At 40.2% G+C, this 21,613-nt stretch overlaps 1 protein-coding gene across 2 annotated transcripts in view; it reads right to left on the reverse strand.

Moving 5' to 3' along the window:
• Positions 1–336: 336 nt before the first annotated feature.
• Positions 337–21,613, reverse strand: part of uacab (uveal autoantigen with coiled-coil domains and ankyrin repeats b) — a 51,458-nt gene continuing 30,181 nt past the window's right edge. For both annotated transcript variants that reach the window (XM_058381731.1, XM_058381732.1), the window contains exons 3-19: positions 20,201–20,289; positions 19,853–19,917; positions 17,378–17,435; positions 15,306–15,376; positions 14,015–14,121; positions 12,706–12,884; positions 11,669–11,706; positions 10,873–10,926; positions 10,681–10,788; positions 8,505–8,537; positions 8,289–8,375; positions 8,140–8,170; positions 7,951–8,000; positions 4,750–7,437; positions 4,419–4,571; positions 3,087–3,152; positions 337–1,909 (exon numbers count right to left, since the gene is read on the reverse strand). In XM_058381731.1, the coding sequence (XP_058237714.1) occupies positions 1,838–1,909; positions 3,087–3,152; positions 4,419–4,571; positions 4,750–7,437; positions 7,951–8,000; positions 8,140–8,170; positions 8,289–8,375; positions 8,505–8,537; positions 10,681–10,788; positions 10,873–10,926; positions 11,669–11,706; positions 12,706–12,884; positions 14,015–14,121; positions 15,306–15,376; positions 17,378–17,435; positions 19,853–19,917; positions 20,201–20,289 (3,949 nt within the window). In that variant the 3' untranslated portion in view covers positions 337–1,837. The remainder of the gene's footprint in view (positions 1,910–3,086; positions 3,153–4,418; positions 4,572–4,749; positions 7,438–7,950; positions 8,001–8,139; positions 8,171–8,288; positions 8,376–8,504; positions 8,538–10,680; positions 10,789–10,872; positions 10,927–11,668; positions 11,707–12,705; positions 12,885–14,014; positions 14,122–15,305; positions 15,377–17,377; positions 17,436–19,852; positions 19,918–20,200; positions 20,290–21,613) is intronic.

Raw genomic sequence — 21,613 nt, forward strand, 5'->3', positions numbered from 1 at the left:
GTTTACACCTAATATTGTACTCTGCTATGTTCATGTAACAGATAAATTCGTTGTGTATTAACATGGGAGAGTACTGGGGGCTCATCCTCCTCAGCATCACTGCGGTTTAAATGATTAATTTGTTTATATTTTGGGGGAAATGGAGCCAGCTAAAGCTTTCTGCACAGGTGGGTTTGGTCAAGGGAGTCTGCAAGGAATGGATTTATTAAATAAATAAACAAATAAATACACAAATAAATAAATAAATAAATAAATATATAAATAATTAAAAGAAACACAGTCCCACCTCTAATTTCCTAGGTTTCATCCTGATATGAACAGACTGAGACTTTTTGTCTGAAGCAGGCACTTTTATTGGTGTTAGAATTCACAATTGTTTAAAAGAAAACAAAAAAAGAAAGAATATAATTCTGTAAAATATAAAGCAAACTAGTTCAAGATCAAATAGCAGAATTTAAAATGATTAGTCTCCTCATGTAAGATTTGGCACGGTCTACACAGAACCTCAGTTCATATAAGTTAGTAAAAATCAGTAGCCATTTTTTACACAATAAATTATCAGCATCGTCATTTAGCGTAGAGGCGCAGTCAATAAAGTAAACTTGCTGTTGTAGTTTATCGTTAATGTCAGTGCTAAAGCTACAGGTCAGCTAGTGGCGTCTGAATGCACTGTACTATTTCCGAAAGGGGGGGGGCATTAATAAAATGAAAAAGTACCTTGTGTCATTCTAGTCCAGTCCTGCTGAATAGTATTACCATAAACATGGTGACCATTAATCAAAAGTAGTACAAAGCCCTGATAAAAAATATCAGATTTCGGAAGCACCGAGAAAAAAATAATAATAATAATAATAATAACAATAATCGCAAATGCATCACATCTGCAGCTATACAGTGAAATGAACCACAAAGAACTATTCATGTCATCAAAACTTGGCCAGCCAAGTCACACCACAAGAGGGCAGCATCGTCCGGGCATCGTCTCCAGGCTGTGTCGTGTGTCACCTAGCACCATTAACGTCCACTGACTCAAATCCATGAACGCACAGCTGGCTACCACATCATCAGTGAGCGAAACGTGATCAAGCTTATTATTTTTTTAAAAAAAGGTTGATTCTAAGTACGGGTCAAATCACCTGGACCTTACATTTTGTGCCTGACAAAAAAAAGTGCAGGAGTCCTGCTCCCTGACCAGTGTTATTGGAAAATATCTAAAAAAAAAATGTAGTTTTCGTCTGTGTACAGAAGAAAAGGTGACCAATTTATTAATCTAAAAGCATAGTACAGAATAGGAAATCCCACAATGCACTGCAGCTTGGGAGAAAAGAGGGGGAAACTGATTCTTTTTCTTCCCTAAGCCTTTCCATTATGCTTCCAAAGCAAACCTACAACACAAAATATCAAACCACTCAATTATTCTTCCTCAGCATCTCAAACAGATTATTTATAAGCATCACTACCAGAAAAAAATAGTAATCTATTCATTCTAATCTATTTCTTCTATATCTTAGAAAGCATATATGTTTTATGTGGTAGCGTGAACGGATCATAGCTTTAAAACGCATTCAATTATAAGGTTGTTATTAAGGATCACAGATGTACCTTTAATTAGCTTTTAATTAAGGTTATAATTTAAAAGGTACACGGTAAAAGGTAAAAGGAAAAAAGGCCCAGGAAAACTAGAGTTCAGTAACCTAAAAAGTCTATGACGTGGATGCTGATCTGTGATTAGTGACATTTCTAATATCTTTGATGCTTTTTGGCTGATCCTGTTTACTAACTGCACACCTTCAGTGGATGCAGTGGATTTGAGTCGGAGAGCGTCTCTAGGCCGGGTTTAACACACAAACTGCTGCCTCATTCGGATAATCTGTAGCAACGCTGCCTGAACGTCTTCATCCATGTGACCCTGCAAAACACAAGCGAGTCAATGCCGTTACAGTCTGAGCAAATCTGGATTCAGACACTTCTTTAGCCGGAAGCATGGAACCATGAGAGTCGGCCTGGGAAAATACTTCATAATGGTCAGTTTGACATACTGTATAAACTACGTGTTTTTTTTGCAACCAGAAGTAACATTAACGCATTTTAGCATGGACATTATAGCAATTTAACTAATTTTTCTATTTAAGCATTTGGTCTAGTTTACATCAAAAGTGACATTTTTAAGATTCTGGTCAAATTCCATTGAAAGCCACTGAAACACACAATTGTTGTACACCGACCAGGCTTAACATTATGACTACTGAAATGAATAGCACTGATCATCTCCTCATCATGGCACCTGTTAGTGGGTGGGATATATTAGGCAGCAAGTCAACATTTTGTCCTCAAAGTTGATGTGTTAGAAGCAAGATGGGCAAGTGTAAGGATTTGATGAAGGGCCGAATTGTGATGGCAAGACAACTGGATCAGAGCATCTCCAAAACTGCAGGTCTTGTGGGGTGTTCCCGATCTGCAGTGGTCAGTATCTATCAAAAGTGGTCCAAGGAAGGAATAGTGGAGAACCGGCGACACGGTCATGGACGGCCAAGGCTCATTGATGCACGTGGGGAGCGAAGGCTGGCCCGTGTGATCCGATCCAACAGACGAGCTACTGTTGCTTAAATTGCTGAAGAAGTTAATGCTGGTTCTGACAGAAAGGTGTCAGAATACACAGTGCATGACGGGCTGTTTTGGCAGCAAACGGGGGACAAGCACAATATTAGGCAGGTGGTCATAATTTTATGCCTGATCGGTGTATACACAATTTATGTTTGTAAAGAAAATACAGTGGTTATTTTTATTCTTGGTTCTTTTATATGTACATGGAAGTGTAGACTTCCTTCATAGATCATGGTATTAAAAGTAATCAGATTTGTTTATGTATATGCAGGAGGAGTGGCCTAGGTATTAACATCACTGCAAGTTCTATACTGTACATAACTGTGACATAAAAATCTTTAATCATGAATCTCAGTCTTGTTTTCCAGCCACAGCATCATCTGATCCGTTTCTCTAGACCACCTCACAAACAACCGATGACGGATAGGACTATGAAACCGTAAACAATCAGACATGTACGTACACGTGCGCTTGAGACGTACCTGTGCAGCACTGAGAAGATGAGTTCGATAAATTGAAACCACCTCTCTGTGTTGCCTCTCAGCATCCTGTGACAGAGAAGAAAGGAGAGATCAACAGGGAGGTTGTGGGTAATGAGGAGCAGATGTCTCTTGTGAATGTGTCTCAACTGTAAATAGTGGTTGCACTTTTCCCAGTGAGTGTGTGATTGTGAGTGAGTCAGACAGTCGGAGTTTGTGTTATTGTAACTCTATTATTCTCATGTCTTATGAGCTCAGAGTAGCAGAAGGCCTCACTTATATACATTCTCTCTCTCTCTCTCTCTCCCTCCCTCCCTCCTTCGTCACAGTGATTGTAAACCACAGTTTAAATCCATCCACAGAACATCCACTTTTATGAAAAAGAATGTTGTGTGGATCAAATGGATCAAACTCAATAAAATACAAAACCAAATGCAATAAACTTGGGAAACGGCTTCAGTGAGGCTTTTTCATGTAATCCAATTTCTCCTGAGACTCGGCCAGTCTCTCTCTGGCCCGGTTTCACCTCGGTGACTCATTCAGGCACATAATAAAACATAGATTCGATCATAAATATGAGAATTTCATTAACATTTTATTTTTGCCGGAAAACCAAGTGGGCTGGCTGAAAATGAGGTGTATTTGCTCCCTGACCGTGTGACTTCATGGTTCATCTTTGTGTACTTATTCATGATGTTTGTATGCATAACAGTTTCTGGAAGCGACTGAGAAACAGGCTAGATGAGCTATTGCTATCGATATTTCCTCATTTGTTCCTGAAAAAAAAAACCCAGGATGTTATTTAATGACTGTTACAGCTTAATAATGAATAGAAAATGAGCTATTTGTGGTCAAGTACTATATTCAAGGTAATTAAAAGACTTTCACTACCACCTCCTTGGGTCATGTTTGACAGTTTATCAGAAATTGTGAACAAGAATTGCGTGTTATATTTTGGTGGATTGCCTGCTAGCCAAATTACATGATATACTTTATCATTTATTTCTATAGCTTTTATTATATCGTATATACTGGGATCACGGTTTCATACGCAACACAGCAGTTAGACAATATAAAAATAACAGGTTTCATTTAAATCCCACTGAAGGAAAACAGCAACACATCCCTGATGCTTCGCACGTTCCACTGTTCCACGATTGAAGCTTGGATGGGCCAGTTTAGTCTAATCAGCATCGACTGGCATATTTATTTCCATTGTAACCAAACACTATTGTTTTATGCCAAACTAAATCATGTTTAATTACCGAGCCCTACTGTAATGTGCCCCATGTTTGTAGATGCACTGGAAGTGTTTAGCCTGAAAGTGCTACTTACAGCCAGCTGCTGCTGGAGGCTCTTGACCTGCGCCTGGAGTGTGTCAATGTGTTGAGCGTGTCTCTTGTTGGGAGTGTTGCCAGTGTAAGCCAGCTGGGACAGACCATTGAGAGCCTGTTTCAACCTCTCCACATCTGCCAACAGCTCTGTGATCTGAAACACACAGATTCACTTATTTAAAACATAAGTGGCTGACAAACAAAGGTTTCAAGAGCATGCTGATTTGAAAGACTTTCTGTTACACACATCAGGTAAAGATCTGCAGGAAATCAGACATCTAGTAGTCCAAATGTTTTAGATGACTATTCAAAAAGAACATTATAATCCTCACCCTTTTGTCTTTGGCCTCGGTCTGCTCTGAGGAAGTCTGAATCCTTTTCTGGAGGTCTCCGATGGTGCTGAGTGAGTCATCGTATCTCTCTTTAAGATCTTGGATCTCTTTCTCAATCGAGCTGCTTTTGGCCTGCAGGGCCTCAGTCTCCATCTTTGCTCTATTCTCGGCATCTTTCGCCTTGGCTGCATCCTGGTATAGTTCCTCGCACTGCTCTTCTAGACCTAAGAGCCTATCACTGAGCTCCCCTACCTCCTCCTCTAGCCTCTGCTTCTCAGCTTTGAGCTCGACCAACTGACCTTCATGACTGCGAAGTTCATCCAAAGCATGTGTTGCTCTAAGGAGCTCTGACTGCAGAGTGGAGACGTCCTCAGCCCTCTGGGCACTGATCTCCTCTTCTTCCCTCAGGGCCAAACGGAGCTTGGCCACTTCTCTCTCCAGGGTCTCTCTGGCATGGCTGTTTTGCTCCAGTAAGTCAGCATCAGTACTGTGACTCTGCAGCTCTTTCTCCAGTTTGTGGATGCGCTGGACCTCCAAATTGTAGGCCTCAGTGAGGGTCTTGCACTCAGCCTGTGCCTCCTGCAAACTGCAGGTCAGCGAGTTCCTCATGCACTCAAACTTCTCAAGATGAACATACTCATTTTCTAGACGGTCTTGAAGGTTCTTCATTTCAGCATTGCAGAGCGAGTTCTGCTCCTCCAGTTCAGCTCTCTGAACAGTTACCTCCATGTACTGCTGTTCCAGTTCCACTAACTTTAGACTCAAGTTCTCCATCTGGCCTTTATAGCCCTCTTCTATTTCTCTGTATTTTTCACTAGACACCATGTTTGCCTCCAGTTTCTTCTGCACAGTTTCCATCTCTAATTTCACAGTCTCTTTGTCATGTCTCTCATGTTCCACGTCAGTCTTTGCACTTTTGTATTTCTCTTCCATTTTTCCTAATTCCTCTCTTAGATCCTTCACAGTGGTATTGAAAGCCTTTTCCTTTTCCTCCAGGGTACTCACTGGCACAAATTTCGATTGAATGGCTTCATGAATAGTGTCCAGCTCTTTCTTCTGATCTTCAATTTCTTTGTGAAGTTTTAAAGTACTTTCTTGAATAGACTTGTACTTGGAAAATGCTTCTTTAGCATTATTTTCTGCTTCAGCTAAATGTCTGTTTAACTGGCTTTTCATTGCCTCATGGTCCATAATGCTAATATAGTCCTTTTCCAATGTCTCCTGCAGGTTTTCTTTTAACATAACGCTTCCCTCTTTCACCTTCTTCAACTCGTCTTCTTTAACTTTTCCATCTTCTTCCAATTTGTGAATTTCTGCCTTGGCTTTCTGCAAAGCTTCTTGTAACTCTTTCTGCACTCTCTCATATACTTCTCTTTTAACAAACTGTCCTTCCAAGCTCTGTTTCAGTGCAATGTTCTCAGCAACCACAACCTCAAGCTCCTTCTCTTTATCTTTGTACTTCTTTTGGAGATTCTCTAGATCCTTTTCCATCACTGCTTTACGGGCTGAAAGTGCAGCCATTTCACTTTCGTACTTTTCGTTGGGTATGTGCGTGCTCTTCAGGATGCTCATGTTTTCAGTCAGAGAAGTCATCTCCTCTTGGAGCCTCCTCAACTGCTCTTCAGCATGAGTTCTTCTTCCGGTTGCTTCATCAAGCTGGTCCTTAAGCTCCTCCAAAGCAAGACTCAGAGTTCTCTCCAATTTCTCATGAGTCTCAAGAGGAACAAACTGGGTCTGGAGGTTCTTGCTGAGTTCATGCAGCTCTTCTCGAAGTAGCTCCTTCTCATCCTCACCGTCCTCGACTTCACAGATCAGTGACTGACATTTAGAAGTGACATCTGCTAACTTTTTCTTCAGTACATCACTCTGTTCCTCCAGAGCCACCCTGAGTCTCTCATGTTCCTGAAGGGGGACAGTGTCCCGGTGGTCCACCTCCCTGTGGAGCTCGGCCACCTCTTCCAGAACACGATCGTAATCCTCCCGCAGCTCCACCAGCTGCCTCTCCTTTTCGTCCACCGCATTAGTCAGAAGGTTCTTCATGTTGTCAAACTTCTCTCCAGGCACCATGACACCCAGACGTTTCTCTGATTCTTTAGCACGAGTCTCCATTCCTAGAAGAGTCGCAGCTATCTCATCACGCTCTTCTCTCAATGCGTTCAGCTCACCTGTCAGCTTCTCTACATCTTCAGCCAACAGACCTTCACTCTTTTTATATTCCTCTAAAGCTTTCTCGCTCTGCTTCAAATGATTCCTGACTCGGCCGACCTCAGCTGATGCACCTTCATATTTAACCTTGACCTCATTGAGCTGAGCTTTCAGGTCATCTAACATTTGGTTGCCGAGATGTTCCTTTACCGTGATCACATGTTGCTGTAGCTGCTTGACCTTAGATTCAGAGTCCAGCATCCTCTTCTGGACGTCTCCCAACGCTCCCTCCAGCTCCTGAATCTGCCGATCTGATTCTCTTTTTGTGGCATCACGACTCTGGACAAGCTCTTCACACTCCTTGGTCTTTCGTGTGAGCGCTGCCTGGAGGCGTTCTATTTCTTCCTGTGCAGCCTCCTGCTGCTTACGGGTGGACCTTAGCTCCTGACGTAATGTCTCCACCTCGTTAGGGGTTGCAATCACTGGGTGAGAGAGCTCTAATGGCCTGGATATGGAACGTGATGGAACAGAAGGCTGCAAAACCTGCAATCAGAAAGTGCAGATAGCAAAATTAGGCCAGCAGCTCAGCAGGATGTGATTTTCACCCTTATTTTCATGATGGATACAGTGATCGCAATTAAAAAAACACAGAAAAGACATTTTTGGCATTTTATTTGTTACATCGTAAGAGAAAATGTGTTATAGATGCAATACATCTAAAAATCTGGCCAAAGTCTTCATTTTCATATGCAGTGTCTTGAAGGCAGTAGATTAAATTTCCTCCATGACTCAAACAGGTGACAGAAGAAAATGAAAAAGATAAAAAAAACAATTTTCACTAAACTGAACATCTCAGACAGTCTGCCTATGTATAGCACACAGGGTCAAGCAGAGACAGAGCGCAGTTTCAATCAGAAAATCCTACTGCTGTATTACACCAAAAGAAAAGTTTTCTTTTACACAATAAAAACTGCACTAAAAAAAAAAAAAAAAACTAGAAATTATTATAACAAAAAGGAAACAGCGTCACACATCAGGGGGAAAAGAATGCTTTACCTGAGCTGAATCCAGACTTTGACCTTGTCTGACAAGAACAGTTTCTTTCCCTGCATAGAAAAATAAAATATTAATAAAATCCCCATCAAGTCTTCGTTAAGAGAGTCAGATTAATCCATAAGAACGGATTCTGGAAATTTCTCAAACTCAGCAGGAGGCTTAGGCCTTTAAGTCACATTATTAACTCACCTTTAATCACGGACTGGCCCGAGTATTCTCCCTGCAAAATAAAATCATGCAAATGTATTAATTATTAGTCACCATGTTAACATGGAGAGAACACAGGCCCCATGATGCTGCATGGTGTTTCATTATTATTTGCCCGGCTAGACACTCACCAGATGGCTCCGGAGCTGAACCTTCACAGTCTCAGGAGCTGTGGTCTCTTTCTCTCTGGCAGACAGCATGCGCTTCAGATGCTCCCTCTGATTACAGCATCGGGAGAAGAAATGGAGAATCGGTCATCTTTTATGCTTAAGCGTTATAAAAAAAGCTGATCTGGAGACGCGCTGTTAAAAGAGCCGTAGAGAACGACCCGACGACATGCAAATTACCTCTTTGTGAATGTCCTCCACCATCGACTTCTCCTGTAAAGGGGATAAAATAAAATAAACCATGGACTGTATTTACAGCAGAGGGCAATAAAATACAGATTAATTCCAGATACATGCCTAGTGAAAAGTTAATGTAAGGAGCAACACAAAACAGAGTGTGTGGTTATACAAAAAATGATTCACAGTCGGGTTGAAGCTTAATTTTTTGCCAGAATGCACAGTGCTGCTGAGCTTTTAACGGTTTATTGTTACCTTTACTATTATGCCATGGTGAAAAGCTTGTTCCTGACATCACAGCAGTAAACGGCTGTTTCCCTAACCAGCTTCTCTGTTTATACCTCTGCCGCTCACCCATGTAGAGAAACGTACTGACTTACTGAAATATTAAATAAACATCTAACAAAACACTTCACTGCTTCGAAGTTTTGATGTTTTTCCTTTGTTAAACAAGAACATTTATCATCAGGCTTGGATAATATGGAGCGTCTGACAGACTATCCTCTGTGTATGAGAGGTTTATATCAGTTGTTTATACAGAAACCAATGTTACAGCCAGAACTAATGTCAGAAACGTGCAGTTTCATCACATTAACCCAAACCTTCCAACCAATCAGAGTCAAGAATTCAACCACACTACGGTATGAGCAGCGATAAGATGCACTATATTGCCAAAAGTTTTGGAACACCCCTCCAAATAACTGAATTCTGGTGTTGTTTTTCAGGGGTTGGGCTTGGCCCCTTAGTTCCAGTGAAAGAAAGTCGTAATGCAAAGACATTTGGGACAATTTCATGCTCCCAACTTTGTGGGAATAGTTTGGGGATGGCTCCTTCCTGTTCCAACATGACTGCGCACTAGTGCGCAAAGCAAGGTCCACAGAGTCCTGACCTTAACTCAATAGAACACCTTTGGGATGAATTAGTGCGGAGACTGCGAGCCAGGCCTTCTCATCCAACATCAGTGCCTGACCACACATAATGTGCTTCTAGTGGAATGGTCAAAAATTCCCATAAACACACTCCTAATCCTTGTGGAAAGCCTTCCGAGAACAGTTGCTAGCTGCAAAGGGCGGGCCAACACCATATTACATTCAAGTGCATGTAAAGGCAGACGTCCCAAAACATTTGGCAATATAGTGTATATAAGGACCTAAGAATGCATAGCAAAGTATGTTAAAAACATATACAGGGTCTGGAATTATAAAAAGAAAATTTTAGAAGGCTGAAAGTATTTAATCAGAAAAGCCCTAGCGTATGTTGGTGAACAAGTTGGCTGAAATGCCACCAGCATACATGATAAATAGCATGCTGTATTAGTAATGTGCTGTTTGTATAGATGCCTCTTTTCAGTGAAGAAGCGACACGTGTGTATATATATATATATATATATATATATATATATATATATATATATATATATATTTCTATGCAGGATTTTTTTTTTTTACTGTAGGTAACCATATTCTTGCAGTATAATTTAATCAAAAAGCTTCCAGTGAAATCTTATTTCAACATCGGAGCTTTCCATTAGCATGAATTCATTCATCATCGCTAAAGTGCTTTATCCCGGTGAGGGTCAGTGACATTTTGTGTTAAAATTCCCTTCAATACATTTTTTATTACTTTACCAATTTCTCCTGCACATTTACTGGCCAGTGACCACAGCCTTCTGCTCTTGATTTCTACTAGTTCACAAAAATGAGGTTCATGGAGTCGACGTTCACCTGAATTAATTTCGTACTAAGTGCCACTAGTGGAAAATGTGTATATTTCACAGTGTCTTCATTTTACATTTCTGGCATTTGGCAAACCCTAATCCAGAGCATCGTACATTTTTATCACTTTTTTATACAATTAAACAATTGAGGGTTAAGGGCCTTACTCAGGGGCTCAGCAGTGGCAGCTTGGTGGACCTGGGATTCGAACACAAAACCTTCCGATCAGTAGTCTGGTCAGTAGTCAATGCCTTAACTACTAAACTACCACAACCCCACATAATCACATATTCCTCTTTAGTAAATTCTTTGTTCCACTGGGCAACTTCTATTGGTCTGACCACTGTTTTAGCTGAAAAGGCCGTTTTCAGGTATTGATTTTGCATGGGGTCAAAAACATCTTTGAGGGTTTGTGTGTGTGTGTGTGTGTGTGTGTGTGTGTGTGTGTGTGTGTGTATACATACCTGACTGAGCTGCTGTTGCAGAACACTGACTTTGTCCAGTAGAGCTCTCTGTTCCAGATGATACTTCTTCAGAATCTCCTGTTGGCTCTCATTCTGCTTCTCAAGATCCTGAAGAAGAACGCACAAAAATGTAGCCTACTGGATAAATATTTCTGTCGAGCCAAATAGATACATGCAATCAGTTCCACTTACATGAATAATCTGATCCCTGTTAGATGACGTCTCAAGGGCCACATCCACAGACAGCTGCAGACACAAGAGAGGAAGAGAGAGTCAGCTGAACTGGATGGAAATCACTACCAACTGATCACAACCATACATCTGCTGAGGCCTAAAAATAAAGATCGTTGTCCTTGCTGCTAAAACACTGCACTTTCTTTTTCAAACAGCAGGTGGCAGTAACGTCAAGCTGAGAAACGGAGTGCAAGTCAAGCGCACAGGGTTTATTCCAGTATCAGCCTAGGTTGTTTTCTCACACAGCTCCATCACTAAAACCAACAGGCGTTAGATTTAATCTAAGCTTTATCAAATAAACCAAATATGAAAAAATTCCCAAATAATGACAAATAATAAAAGCAAATAAAACAAACGTGGGAGGATGTAAATCTCTTAAAATGGGTAGGCTAATGTAAACGGAAAACTGACTAAATTACTGACTGATTACAATCACTTCCCTCTTCTTAAAGTTACGCTCAATAGTTTTGGCAGACATTTATTAAAGCTAATGTTGATTTGAAGCTACAGGATGGCTGCTTCATCGATCGACAGGCGAAATATTCGACCTGTCCTGATTGGCTGAATTTTGAATTATTAATTTCTTCTTCTTGACAGATGCTGGATTACAAAAAGTGTTCTTTCTCACTTATTGCTATAATTCCCAATTATTATTTGCAAAATAAAGATTTAATCCCCAAACTCATATCTGAGGTGTAGTTTAGTGACAAAGTATTAGTATTACAGAGTGTGTAGTGTGACTATATAGCAGTACCTGTCTCTTCTTCAGCTCCACTCTGCTGGCTTCTTTGGCTGTGAATACAGATTAAGGAAGTGTTAAAATATTAACGTGACAGCTCGGTCTGTACAGAGTGATAGATTGCATTCATTAGAGTGCAATTCAGAGAAGAGTTCGTAAAGAAAACCAGTGATTATCTATACGAGCATCATGTAGACCTTTTCTAATGAAAAATGAAAAAAAACAAACAAACAAGTGACTTACATAGCCGGCAGTGTAACACACACACACACACACACACTCGACAAAACGATGATGTAGCTGCTCCACGCAGTGAACACCTGGCTGGCTCTTTTGTACAGCTCACTTTCCTAGATGAGTCCCTGCTGTTCCACCAGCACTACACCACCACGCCACATGCATGTACTTTCCCTCTTTCACCCATCTGCAGTCCTCTTTTAAAAAGCCTTAATCATTTTCCTTTCTCCATCCTTCATTTAATCCCTTAATATGGTCATTTTATACTCCTATGAGTGCACAGTAACACTACACTGACCAAGACGAACATATTCCCTTTATAAAAACCCTTTAAACTTCACCCTAACTGACTCATCACATCTATTTTTAGACATCGACATCTTATTCTGTTTTGCTCTGCGGCAAGGACAGATTTCTATTATTTTTCATGAAAATATTTGGTAAATCAGATTAAGGTTAAACCTGAGGTGCACACATTGCCGACAAGAGAATCCTAGCAGGCAAAGACGGGGCAGTGTACCAAGCAAAGGCGTCAAAACGGGGCAAAGCTTCCATAGCCACTCCCTTGGGTTTTCTACTGGCTCACAAGACAGGGACTTGAGAAGTCACCTTGAAGTAAGTTTTCCAACAAGAAGCAAATGTGTGTCTTTCATGTACTTTGGAAGACATGTAAACTTCATACACAGGGTAGAGCTGGGAATCAAACCCCTAACCCTGGAGATAAACATGATAACTACACAGCTACCACCACACTTAAGTGGATGGATGGATGGATGGATGGATCTATTACTTGCTGCTCACTGAGGTGATCTTACCTTTTGCATTATCCAGGTAGCTCTTGACCAGGTTGATGAGCTCCTGGTTTTTGCTGAGTCGGGCGTAGTGATAGCTGTCATGGCTGAAGCTGTCCACAGCAGTGACATCAGCGCCACTCTTCAACAAAACCTCTACAGCATCTTTACAGGCAAATTCACAGCCCAGGATCAAGGCGGTTCTAGAAGAGCACATGGCATATGTGTTTAATACGTCAGTATTCTGAACTATAGCATTAAATATATGCACTTAAACTCACTGCAAACAATGACAGCAGGTGGAAATAGCATGATTAGAGTCACAATGATCTGGTATATTTGCAATATCATATTATGTGCAATATGGTGGGGTTTTTTTTAGCTTTTGTATACATTTTGTATGTATATATATATATATATATATATATATATATAGAATATTTCATTTATATTTATAATCTGAAGCAGTCTCTGGCAAAAGAATTTCATTATTATAAGGTTACAATAAACTAAATATATTACAATTATTAAAACCATTTTTAGAGATTTTATACTCATTTTAAACTTGAAATTTGCAGATCATTTTGTTTATTTTTAGAAATTTTAGCATTTAGAAAGAAAAAATCTTTATATATATATTTAAAAGATATATTTTGCTTTAAGAGGAAGTCCTACATAGATTGGGCTTCATTCAGGATATATCCACTTGTCATTTTTTGCATTCAGAAAGATTTATTTGGACCTAAATATATCCCTCTGAACTTTGTGCTGGTCAGCACAGATACACCCAAAAATCAGATTATTTAGAACAAAATCTGAGGAATTTTTTAATATGCCAAGAAGACATAATTCATTTCTGACGTAACTGGTAAGTAAGAAAGTGAAAGGGATCAAGGCCAATCCAAATAGCTTTAACATTCTGTCATTATATTAGGCTATTATTTTAATCCTAATCTACTTTTCTTAACTGTTTTCATTTCATTAATAATATACTTAATGTCTTAAATTGCACGTTTCACCCATTAAGTGTGATCTGCTTTTTTTGTCTAAATTTAAATTGTTCTGTTTCAGTGATTGTTTGAGTTGAAAGAAGAAAAAAACAGCATCCTGGGAAGTCTTGGGAACTGCTCAGAGGGAATTTTACAGTCCAGAGGTTAAGCATTCAAGACCAAGTTATGGTCAAGATAATCACTCCGTTAAATTACACAATAAATCAGCACAAAGGAGTACATGAACAGGAACCGCACATGTATATAAATAACTCGTCTTGTATTTCTACTTAAGCCTGATTGTAGGCCTAAGTGAGCACATGCTGGTAAAATGTATTTTTTACTTGTTCTGCTTGTCGCGCACTCGGATGTCCGCCCCTCGTTCCAGCAGGAGCTGACAGATACGGGGATGACACATCTGAGTGGCCAGCACCAGTGGAGTTCTCCCATCCTACAAACAGAATGGCACCAAATGTCATTCTTCACAACACATTTCAGACTCAGCATTCAGCATTTGGCAGACGCCCTTATCCAGAGCGACTTGCATTTATCTCATTTGTACAACTGAGCAATCGAGGGTTAAGGGCCTTGCTCAAGGGTCCAGCAATGGCAGCTTGGTGGTCCTGGGATTCAAAATCACATCCTTCTAATCACCTTTACCACTTAGCCACCACTTCCTTCTTTAACAATAATTTTCACTTTATTCAAGAAGAGCAAGTACTGTAATGAAGTGCAGATTTGAATGCACTTTGCATTAGAATGAATGAGATGAATGAACAGTTACGAAGCACATTCCACGTAAAGCCACAGCTGTAACACTATACCTGTAGCACAGAAAAGCCTTTAAACGGACACAACAATACAGTAAACCCACATCACAAGCACTCGCTCGCCATCAGGTACATTTCCCATGCTCAGCCCTAGCGCTAGTCTTAGTCTCTGTCCACGTTAAACCCGGATAGATCTTTCAAACCTTTTTCCAAAAAATGCCTGTCCACAGTGAATCATCTGAAAACGGTTTATTCCCTATACTGCACACATGCAGTCTTTGCCATCAGGAATTTATTCACTTTCAGTCTTTCAAGAAATGATGCACTAAGGTGGAGAATATTTATATGATATTTATGTATATTTAGGTGTTTTAAATATACAGGCAAAAGGGTGATGTTGCCCTAAAGTGACTAAGGATTCAGTAGCTGATAACTGTATTATTATTATTATTAATTAAATTATTAAACAACTCTATTTGAAATGCTGTATGATGAACACTACTGAAAAAGCTACCCAAACTATCTTTATTTAAAATAAGTACCTTTTAAATTAATTAATTAATAACTTGGACTGTTTTTGTTGCAATAGTCCTCCCTTTTAGGGTTTTAGCTTGATATACTTATTCTTGCATGATACATTTACCTTACAGACCAATAAGCTCTTCTACAAGTTATTCTGGATAAGAGTGTCTGCCATATAATCCAAATGTAAATACACAAAAGACAAGGCAGTATGAAGCATGATGCTAAGACTTGGGTGTATACCTGTTGTGTACTTGTTAGCTACACTACCCTCTTAGCAAACAGAGCAGCCTTTAGATTTAGATTAAAGTGGGGGAAAAATGTACAAATTTTGATTACTTACAAAGTCACTAGCGTTGACCGAAGCCCCACTGTCACACAACAGCTTAACACTGGAGGAGCAGCCGGCCATGACTGCAGATAGAAAAATACAGTGATGGACAAATCACAAAACAAATAAGAACTGGAGCTGGCAAATTATACCCTGATCATTATACCCTGATCATTACTGATCATTACACCCTCATCATCATTGTATCCTGATAATTACTGATCATTACACGCTCATCATCATTACACCCTGATCATACACTGTTAATTACACCCCTCGATCATTATACCACCATGGTCATTATACCCGATTATTATACCCTAATCATTATACCATAATTATAACCTAATCATTATACCCCCTGATCATTATACCCCATGATTACACCTTAATCATTATACCATATAACCTGATCATTATACTCCATGGTCATTATACCCTAATCATAGCCTGATTATTATACTCTGATCATTATACCCCTCGATCATCATACTACCCTGATCATTATACCCCATGATTATACCTTAATCATTATACCATATAACCTGATCATTATACTCCATGGTCATTATACCCTAATCATACCCTGATCATTATACCCCTCGATCATCATACTACCCTGATCATTATACCCCTCGATCATCATACTACCCTGATCATTATACCCCATGATTATACCTTAATCATTATACCATAATTATAACCTGATCATTATACTCCATGGTCATTATACCCTAATCATAGCCTGATTATTATACTCTGATCATTATACCCCCTGATCATCACTATACCCCCTGATCATTATACCTTTACTATCTTCTTAACACCCTCATCATCAATGTATAATTACTGGTAATTACACGCTCATCATCATTATACCCTGATCATACCCTGTTTATTATACCCCTCGATCATTATATCCTTCGATCATTATACTACCCTGATCATTATACTCCATGGTCATCATACCCTGATCATCACTATACCCCCTGATCATTATACCCTCTATCTTCTTAACACCCACATTATTGTATATGATACCCCTTGATCATTATATCCTTCGATCATCATACTACCCTGATCATTATACTGCATGGTCATTATACCCTAATCATTATACCATGATCACTATACCCCCTGATCATTATACTGCATGGTCATTATACCATGATCACTATACCCCCTGATCATTATACTGCATGGTCGTTATACCATGATCACTATACCCCCTGATCATTATACTGCATGGTCGTTATACCATGATCACTATACCCCCTGATCATTATACTGCATGGTCGTTATACCATGATCACTATACCCCCTGATCATTATACTGCATGGTCGTTATACCATGATCACTATACCCCCTGATCATTATACTGCATGGTCGTTATACCATGATCACTATACCCCCTGATCATTATACTGCATGGTCGTTATACCATGATCACTATACCCCCTGATCATTATACTGCATGGTCGTTATACCATGATCACTATACCCCCTGATCATTATACTGCATGGTCGTTATACCATGATCACTATACCCCCTGATCATTATACTGCATGGTCGTTATACCATGATCACTATACCCCCTGATCATTATACTGCATGGTCGTTATACCATGATCACTATACCCCCTGATCATTATACTGCATGGTCGTTATACCATGATCACTATACCCCCTGATCATTATACTGCATGGTCGTTATACCATGATCACTATACCCCCTGATCATTATACTGCATGGTCGTTATACCATGATCACTATACCCCCTGATCATTATACTGCATGGTCGTTATACCATGATCACTATACCCCCTGATCATTATACTGCATGGTCATTATACCATGATCACTATACCCCCTGATCATTATACCCTGTACCATCTTCTTAACACTCTAAATCATAACAAGTTGATAAAGTATGAACTCTATAAACTGTATCCTACAAGTGTTTTATAACTCCGAGTTAGTTAGCTTTGGCACGACTGAGTCACAACGCTGTGAGAGAGAGGCAAAGTTCAGCAAGACAAAAGATCAGTGGGGAGGAAAAAAAAACATGAAATGTTACTCACCAGCATCATGCAGGGCTGTTCTTCCCTGCAGGTCCACATTTCCAACAGGGCAGTTATGCTGCAACACACAAACCCGTATTGATTTTACAATCTTTGTGCAGAATTTCCATTGACCTACGTAGGTCTGCGTACCGACAATGCTACACAATCCGCTACACAAACCTCTTAAAGAGCACAAAGACTAACTTCAGTACAAAAGTCAGTTTTTCCTGCTCAAAAATATTTTGTTAGGATTGTGCAGAAAGTCTTTCATTTTTTTCTCTCACCATCATTGACTGTCTGTTATTACACAGACCGTTGATTCTTTCTGAAACATCTTTACATTTATCAGTGGTAATATTATGGTGATCGTTAAGGGTGAAACTCGCTAACAAACCAAAAACATAACAGGAAAAAAAGAGAAACATAAGAAGAGAGAAAATATCATTCCTTATTGAGCATCACTTGTATTGTTGAGTGGACAAAGTGTATGACTATTACAAAGTAAAGAGCTGAACTTTTTCAGGCTTTACCACTTCTAGTGATACAAAAGTCTTTCTTTAACATAATTTGTTTTCCTTTAGGCAGATTCTCAGCGTTTGCATACTCATGTTAAAAGTTAACATCATATCTATGAACAAAGAACATAAAATAGTCATGAAAAAAGCAGCAGTAGATTTATTTAACCATATAAATAAGGCATACCACATACAGGGTTGCCAAGTAGATGGCATCCCCATGCAGTTGGGTCTGTATTTAGCTACATGTTTATCACATATCTTTGTGGGCTGTGATGAAACCGTTGTGAAATGGCATTGAAAAAGGCATTTTATTATCTTGAATGAGAATCGTTATGGTTTTGCTAACAGATTCGGCCTTTCCTCAGGAGATCACGAGTTCGCATCCCGGGTCGATGCCACAGCCATCTGCAGTCAGGAGACCCAGACTGCAAAAGCAGCAGTGGTCTCAGTGTGGGAAGGGTGGCGTAATCTCACTCCCCTCTTGAATCACGGGCATCTGTGAGCTCATGCAATCAAAAAGGAACAGAGAGTGCTTCCCTTCGTGTGTGTTATGTGGCCCAGTGACGCAACATGAGAAGCGGTTTAAAATGAAGTGGTTGGAGGAAGCATGTGACAGCCTTCACCCTTCCAGACTGGTAGGTGTTGTATGATAAGAGAAGGTGGGAACTGGCTAACTGGTGGGTGTGAACTGACTAGGACTAAACCAGGTTATGGCATATTTAGACTTTGGAAATGGCATCTTTATGATTTTGGAGTTTAACACAGGGTGTACATGGCTAGTTTTGACCTGTATGTTATTTCTATAACTGCTTGACCTGATGATTAATAATTTGGCCGCCTTTAATGGTTGCCTGCAGGTCAAGTACAGGAAAAGTGTTTCTAAGGCACAAGCACTCTTCAACTGAACATTCAGTTCCAGATCCCAAATCCCAAATCAGGCTCATTCTCACGCTGTTCCTTTCTCTCTTCTGCCAAATCTAAGCTTGTTTGGACATCCTGACTCACTATAATACTATCTTAATCATTTCCTCACTCTTTCCTTCTCTCTCCAGCAACAGCTTCCCAAAAGGGCAGCGTGGTCACATGATTGAGCTGTTAACTGCACCCTGGGTAGTGCGAGTTGCTCGAGGTGGACCGAAAGCAGTAGGTCAGGTTACACTGGCCTCTGTCATGATGGCACAGAAATACAGAGGGGGTGGTTAGACTAGAGATATACCCTGTCAACACTCCAAACACCCTGGAGTTCTTGAGAGCTTTTAGCATATCCGTTAGGTAGAAGAGTAGAGCAGGTCACACTGACATCATGGTTTCTGGCTTAATCAAGACTAAAAAATAAATGAATCACTGAGAAATAATAGTAATAGTAATTATTGTGTTTCGAAATTAGGCATGAAAAAGCGTCTTACTTTTGCAAAAGTAAACTAAAAAAGATTTATATGTAAAATAACGTATAAAAACAGTGACTTGGACATGACAAAAAGTGACAGTTGCTCAATCCTGAATTTTCCGCTCTACAAAAATAGCCATTAAATGATGACACTATGAAATGAAAAGGCTTATTTTTGCCTCTTTGCCTTTCTGAACCCTCAATTGGACCGTCAATTCTTCACAACCTCTGCAGTGTAATTATCAGATGTCAGGATGATGAATCGATGTGTGATTGTGACATGACGGGCCTGAGAATAGATCTTTCAGGAGAATTTATCATTAGGCAAAAACAACTATTTCATTCTCTGTGCTCACATTATGCACTTCAGATTGTCTTTTATGGTTCTTTTACTTTATGCCATATAATACATTTTACAGAATTCACTCAGGTCATCTGTTTGAAGCTGATGGGAGTGGCCCTGATCGACAAGTGCATATCTTCCACCATTTCCCAAGTTCAGGACTTTGGACAAAGCACATTAACAGCTTCTTCCACTACACTAACAGCTGGAGTACAGATAAAAAGGGTGACAGCAGAAACACATACCTGTAGAAGCTTCTGCACACACAATGAATGTCCATTCCGAGCTGCCAAGTGTAAAGCATTTTTTCCTGTAAAGATAAAAATCACTTATTGCAATTCAGACCCATTAATGAAAACTGATATTAAAAAAAATAGGGGGGTAGGGGGGTATGATGAGTGCTGATCGTGCCTTTTAAGCATCTCCACATTTTTTGCATGTCTAGTTTATTTACATAATTTTCCAGTGCACATTTCCTTGCATATCATTTGACTGGCAATGTTATGTTCTGAATAAATCCTATTCACTGCCCGGTGAAGTGTTTACTGTAAGCGCTCCTCAATGATAGCGCCCAAAAAAGAACGAATTGTTACCTGTGGCATCATTGGCTGTGACATCAACACCATGAACGAGGATGGCGCTAAGGCAATCCAAATGTCCTCTGGAGGCAGCGAGATGGAAACTGCAGAGAGAGAGAGAGAGAGAGAGAGAGAGAGAGAGAGAGAGAGAGAGAGAGAGAGAAAGAGCGAGAGAGAGAGACAGACAGACAGACAGAAACAGAAAGGGCCAAAGAGAGAAAGAGAGAGAGAGAGACAGACAAACAGAAACAGAAAGGGCCAAAGAGAGAAAGAGAGAGAGAGAGAGAGAGAGAGAGAGAGACAGACAGACAGACAGACAGAAACAGAAAGGGCCAGAGAGAGAAAGAGAGAGAGAGACAGACAAACAGACAGACAGAAACAGAAAGGGCCAAAGAGAGAAAGAGAGAGAGGAGACAGACAGACAGAAACAGAAAGGGCCAAAGAGAGAAAGAGAGAGAGAGAGACAGACAGAAACAGAAAGTGCCAGAGAGAGAAAGAGAGAGAGAGACAGACAAACAGACAGACAGAAACAGAAAGGGCCAAAGAGAGAAAGAGAGTGGGGAAGAGGGAGGGGGAGAGAGAGAGACAGACAAAAACAGAAAGGACCAAAGAAAGAGAGAGAGAGTGAGAGAGAGAGAGAAACAGAAAGGGCCAAAAAGAGAAAGAGAGAGAGAGACAGACAAACAGACAGACAGAAACAGAAAGGGCCAAAGAGAGAAAGAGAGAGAGGAGACAGACAGACAGAAACAGAAAGGGCCAAAGAGAGAAAGAGAGAGAGAGAGACAGACAGAAACAGAAAGGGCCAGAGAGAGAAAGAGAGAGAGAGACAGACAAACAGACAGACAGAAACAGAAAGGGCCAAAGAGAGAAAGAGAGTGGGGAAGAGGGAGGGGGGAGAGAGAGAGAGAGAGACAGACAAAAACAGAAAGGACCAAAGAAAGAGAGAGAGAGTGAGAGAGAGAGAGAAACAGAAAGGGCCAAAAAGAGAAAGAGAGAGAGAGACAGACAAACAGAAAGGGCCAAAGAGAGAAAGAGAGCGGGGGAGAGAGAGAGAGAGAGAGAGAGAGAGAGAGAGAGACAGACAGTCAAAAAGAGAGAGAGAAAACAGAGAGAGAGAGAGAGACAGCAAGTGAAATGGGTAAATTAAGGTAAAAGCACAGAATTTCAGTATTATTAAATTACAGAACTATCTAATTGCTGGAAATGGTAGCGAGAGCGCGTGAGAGGGTGACAGGAGAATGTGGAGCGAAGGAGCGATAAAATAGGCAATGTACTGCTGAAAATTGATGCCAGCTGTAACTGGCTACATCAGCATTCACAGAGGATGATGGGAAACTCAATCCTCAACCCTTACCCGCACAGCCCACATACAGAATGCATTTTCAAATCCATATAAATGCCACCCTTCCATAGATTAGGATATCTGAT

Source organism: Hemibagrus wyckioides, linkage group LG27, assembly GCF_019097595.1.
Source record: "Hemibagrus wyckioides isolate EC202008001 linkage group LG27, SWU_Hwy_1.0, whole genome shotgun sequence".
NCBI lineage: Eukaryota > Metazoa > Chordata > Actinopteri > Siluriformes > Bagridae > Hemibagrus > Hemibagrus wyckioides.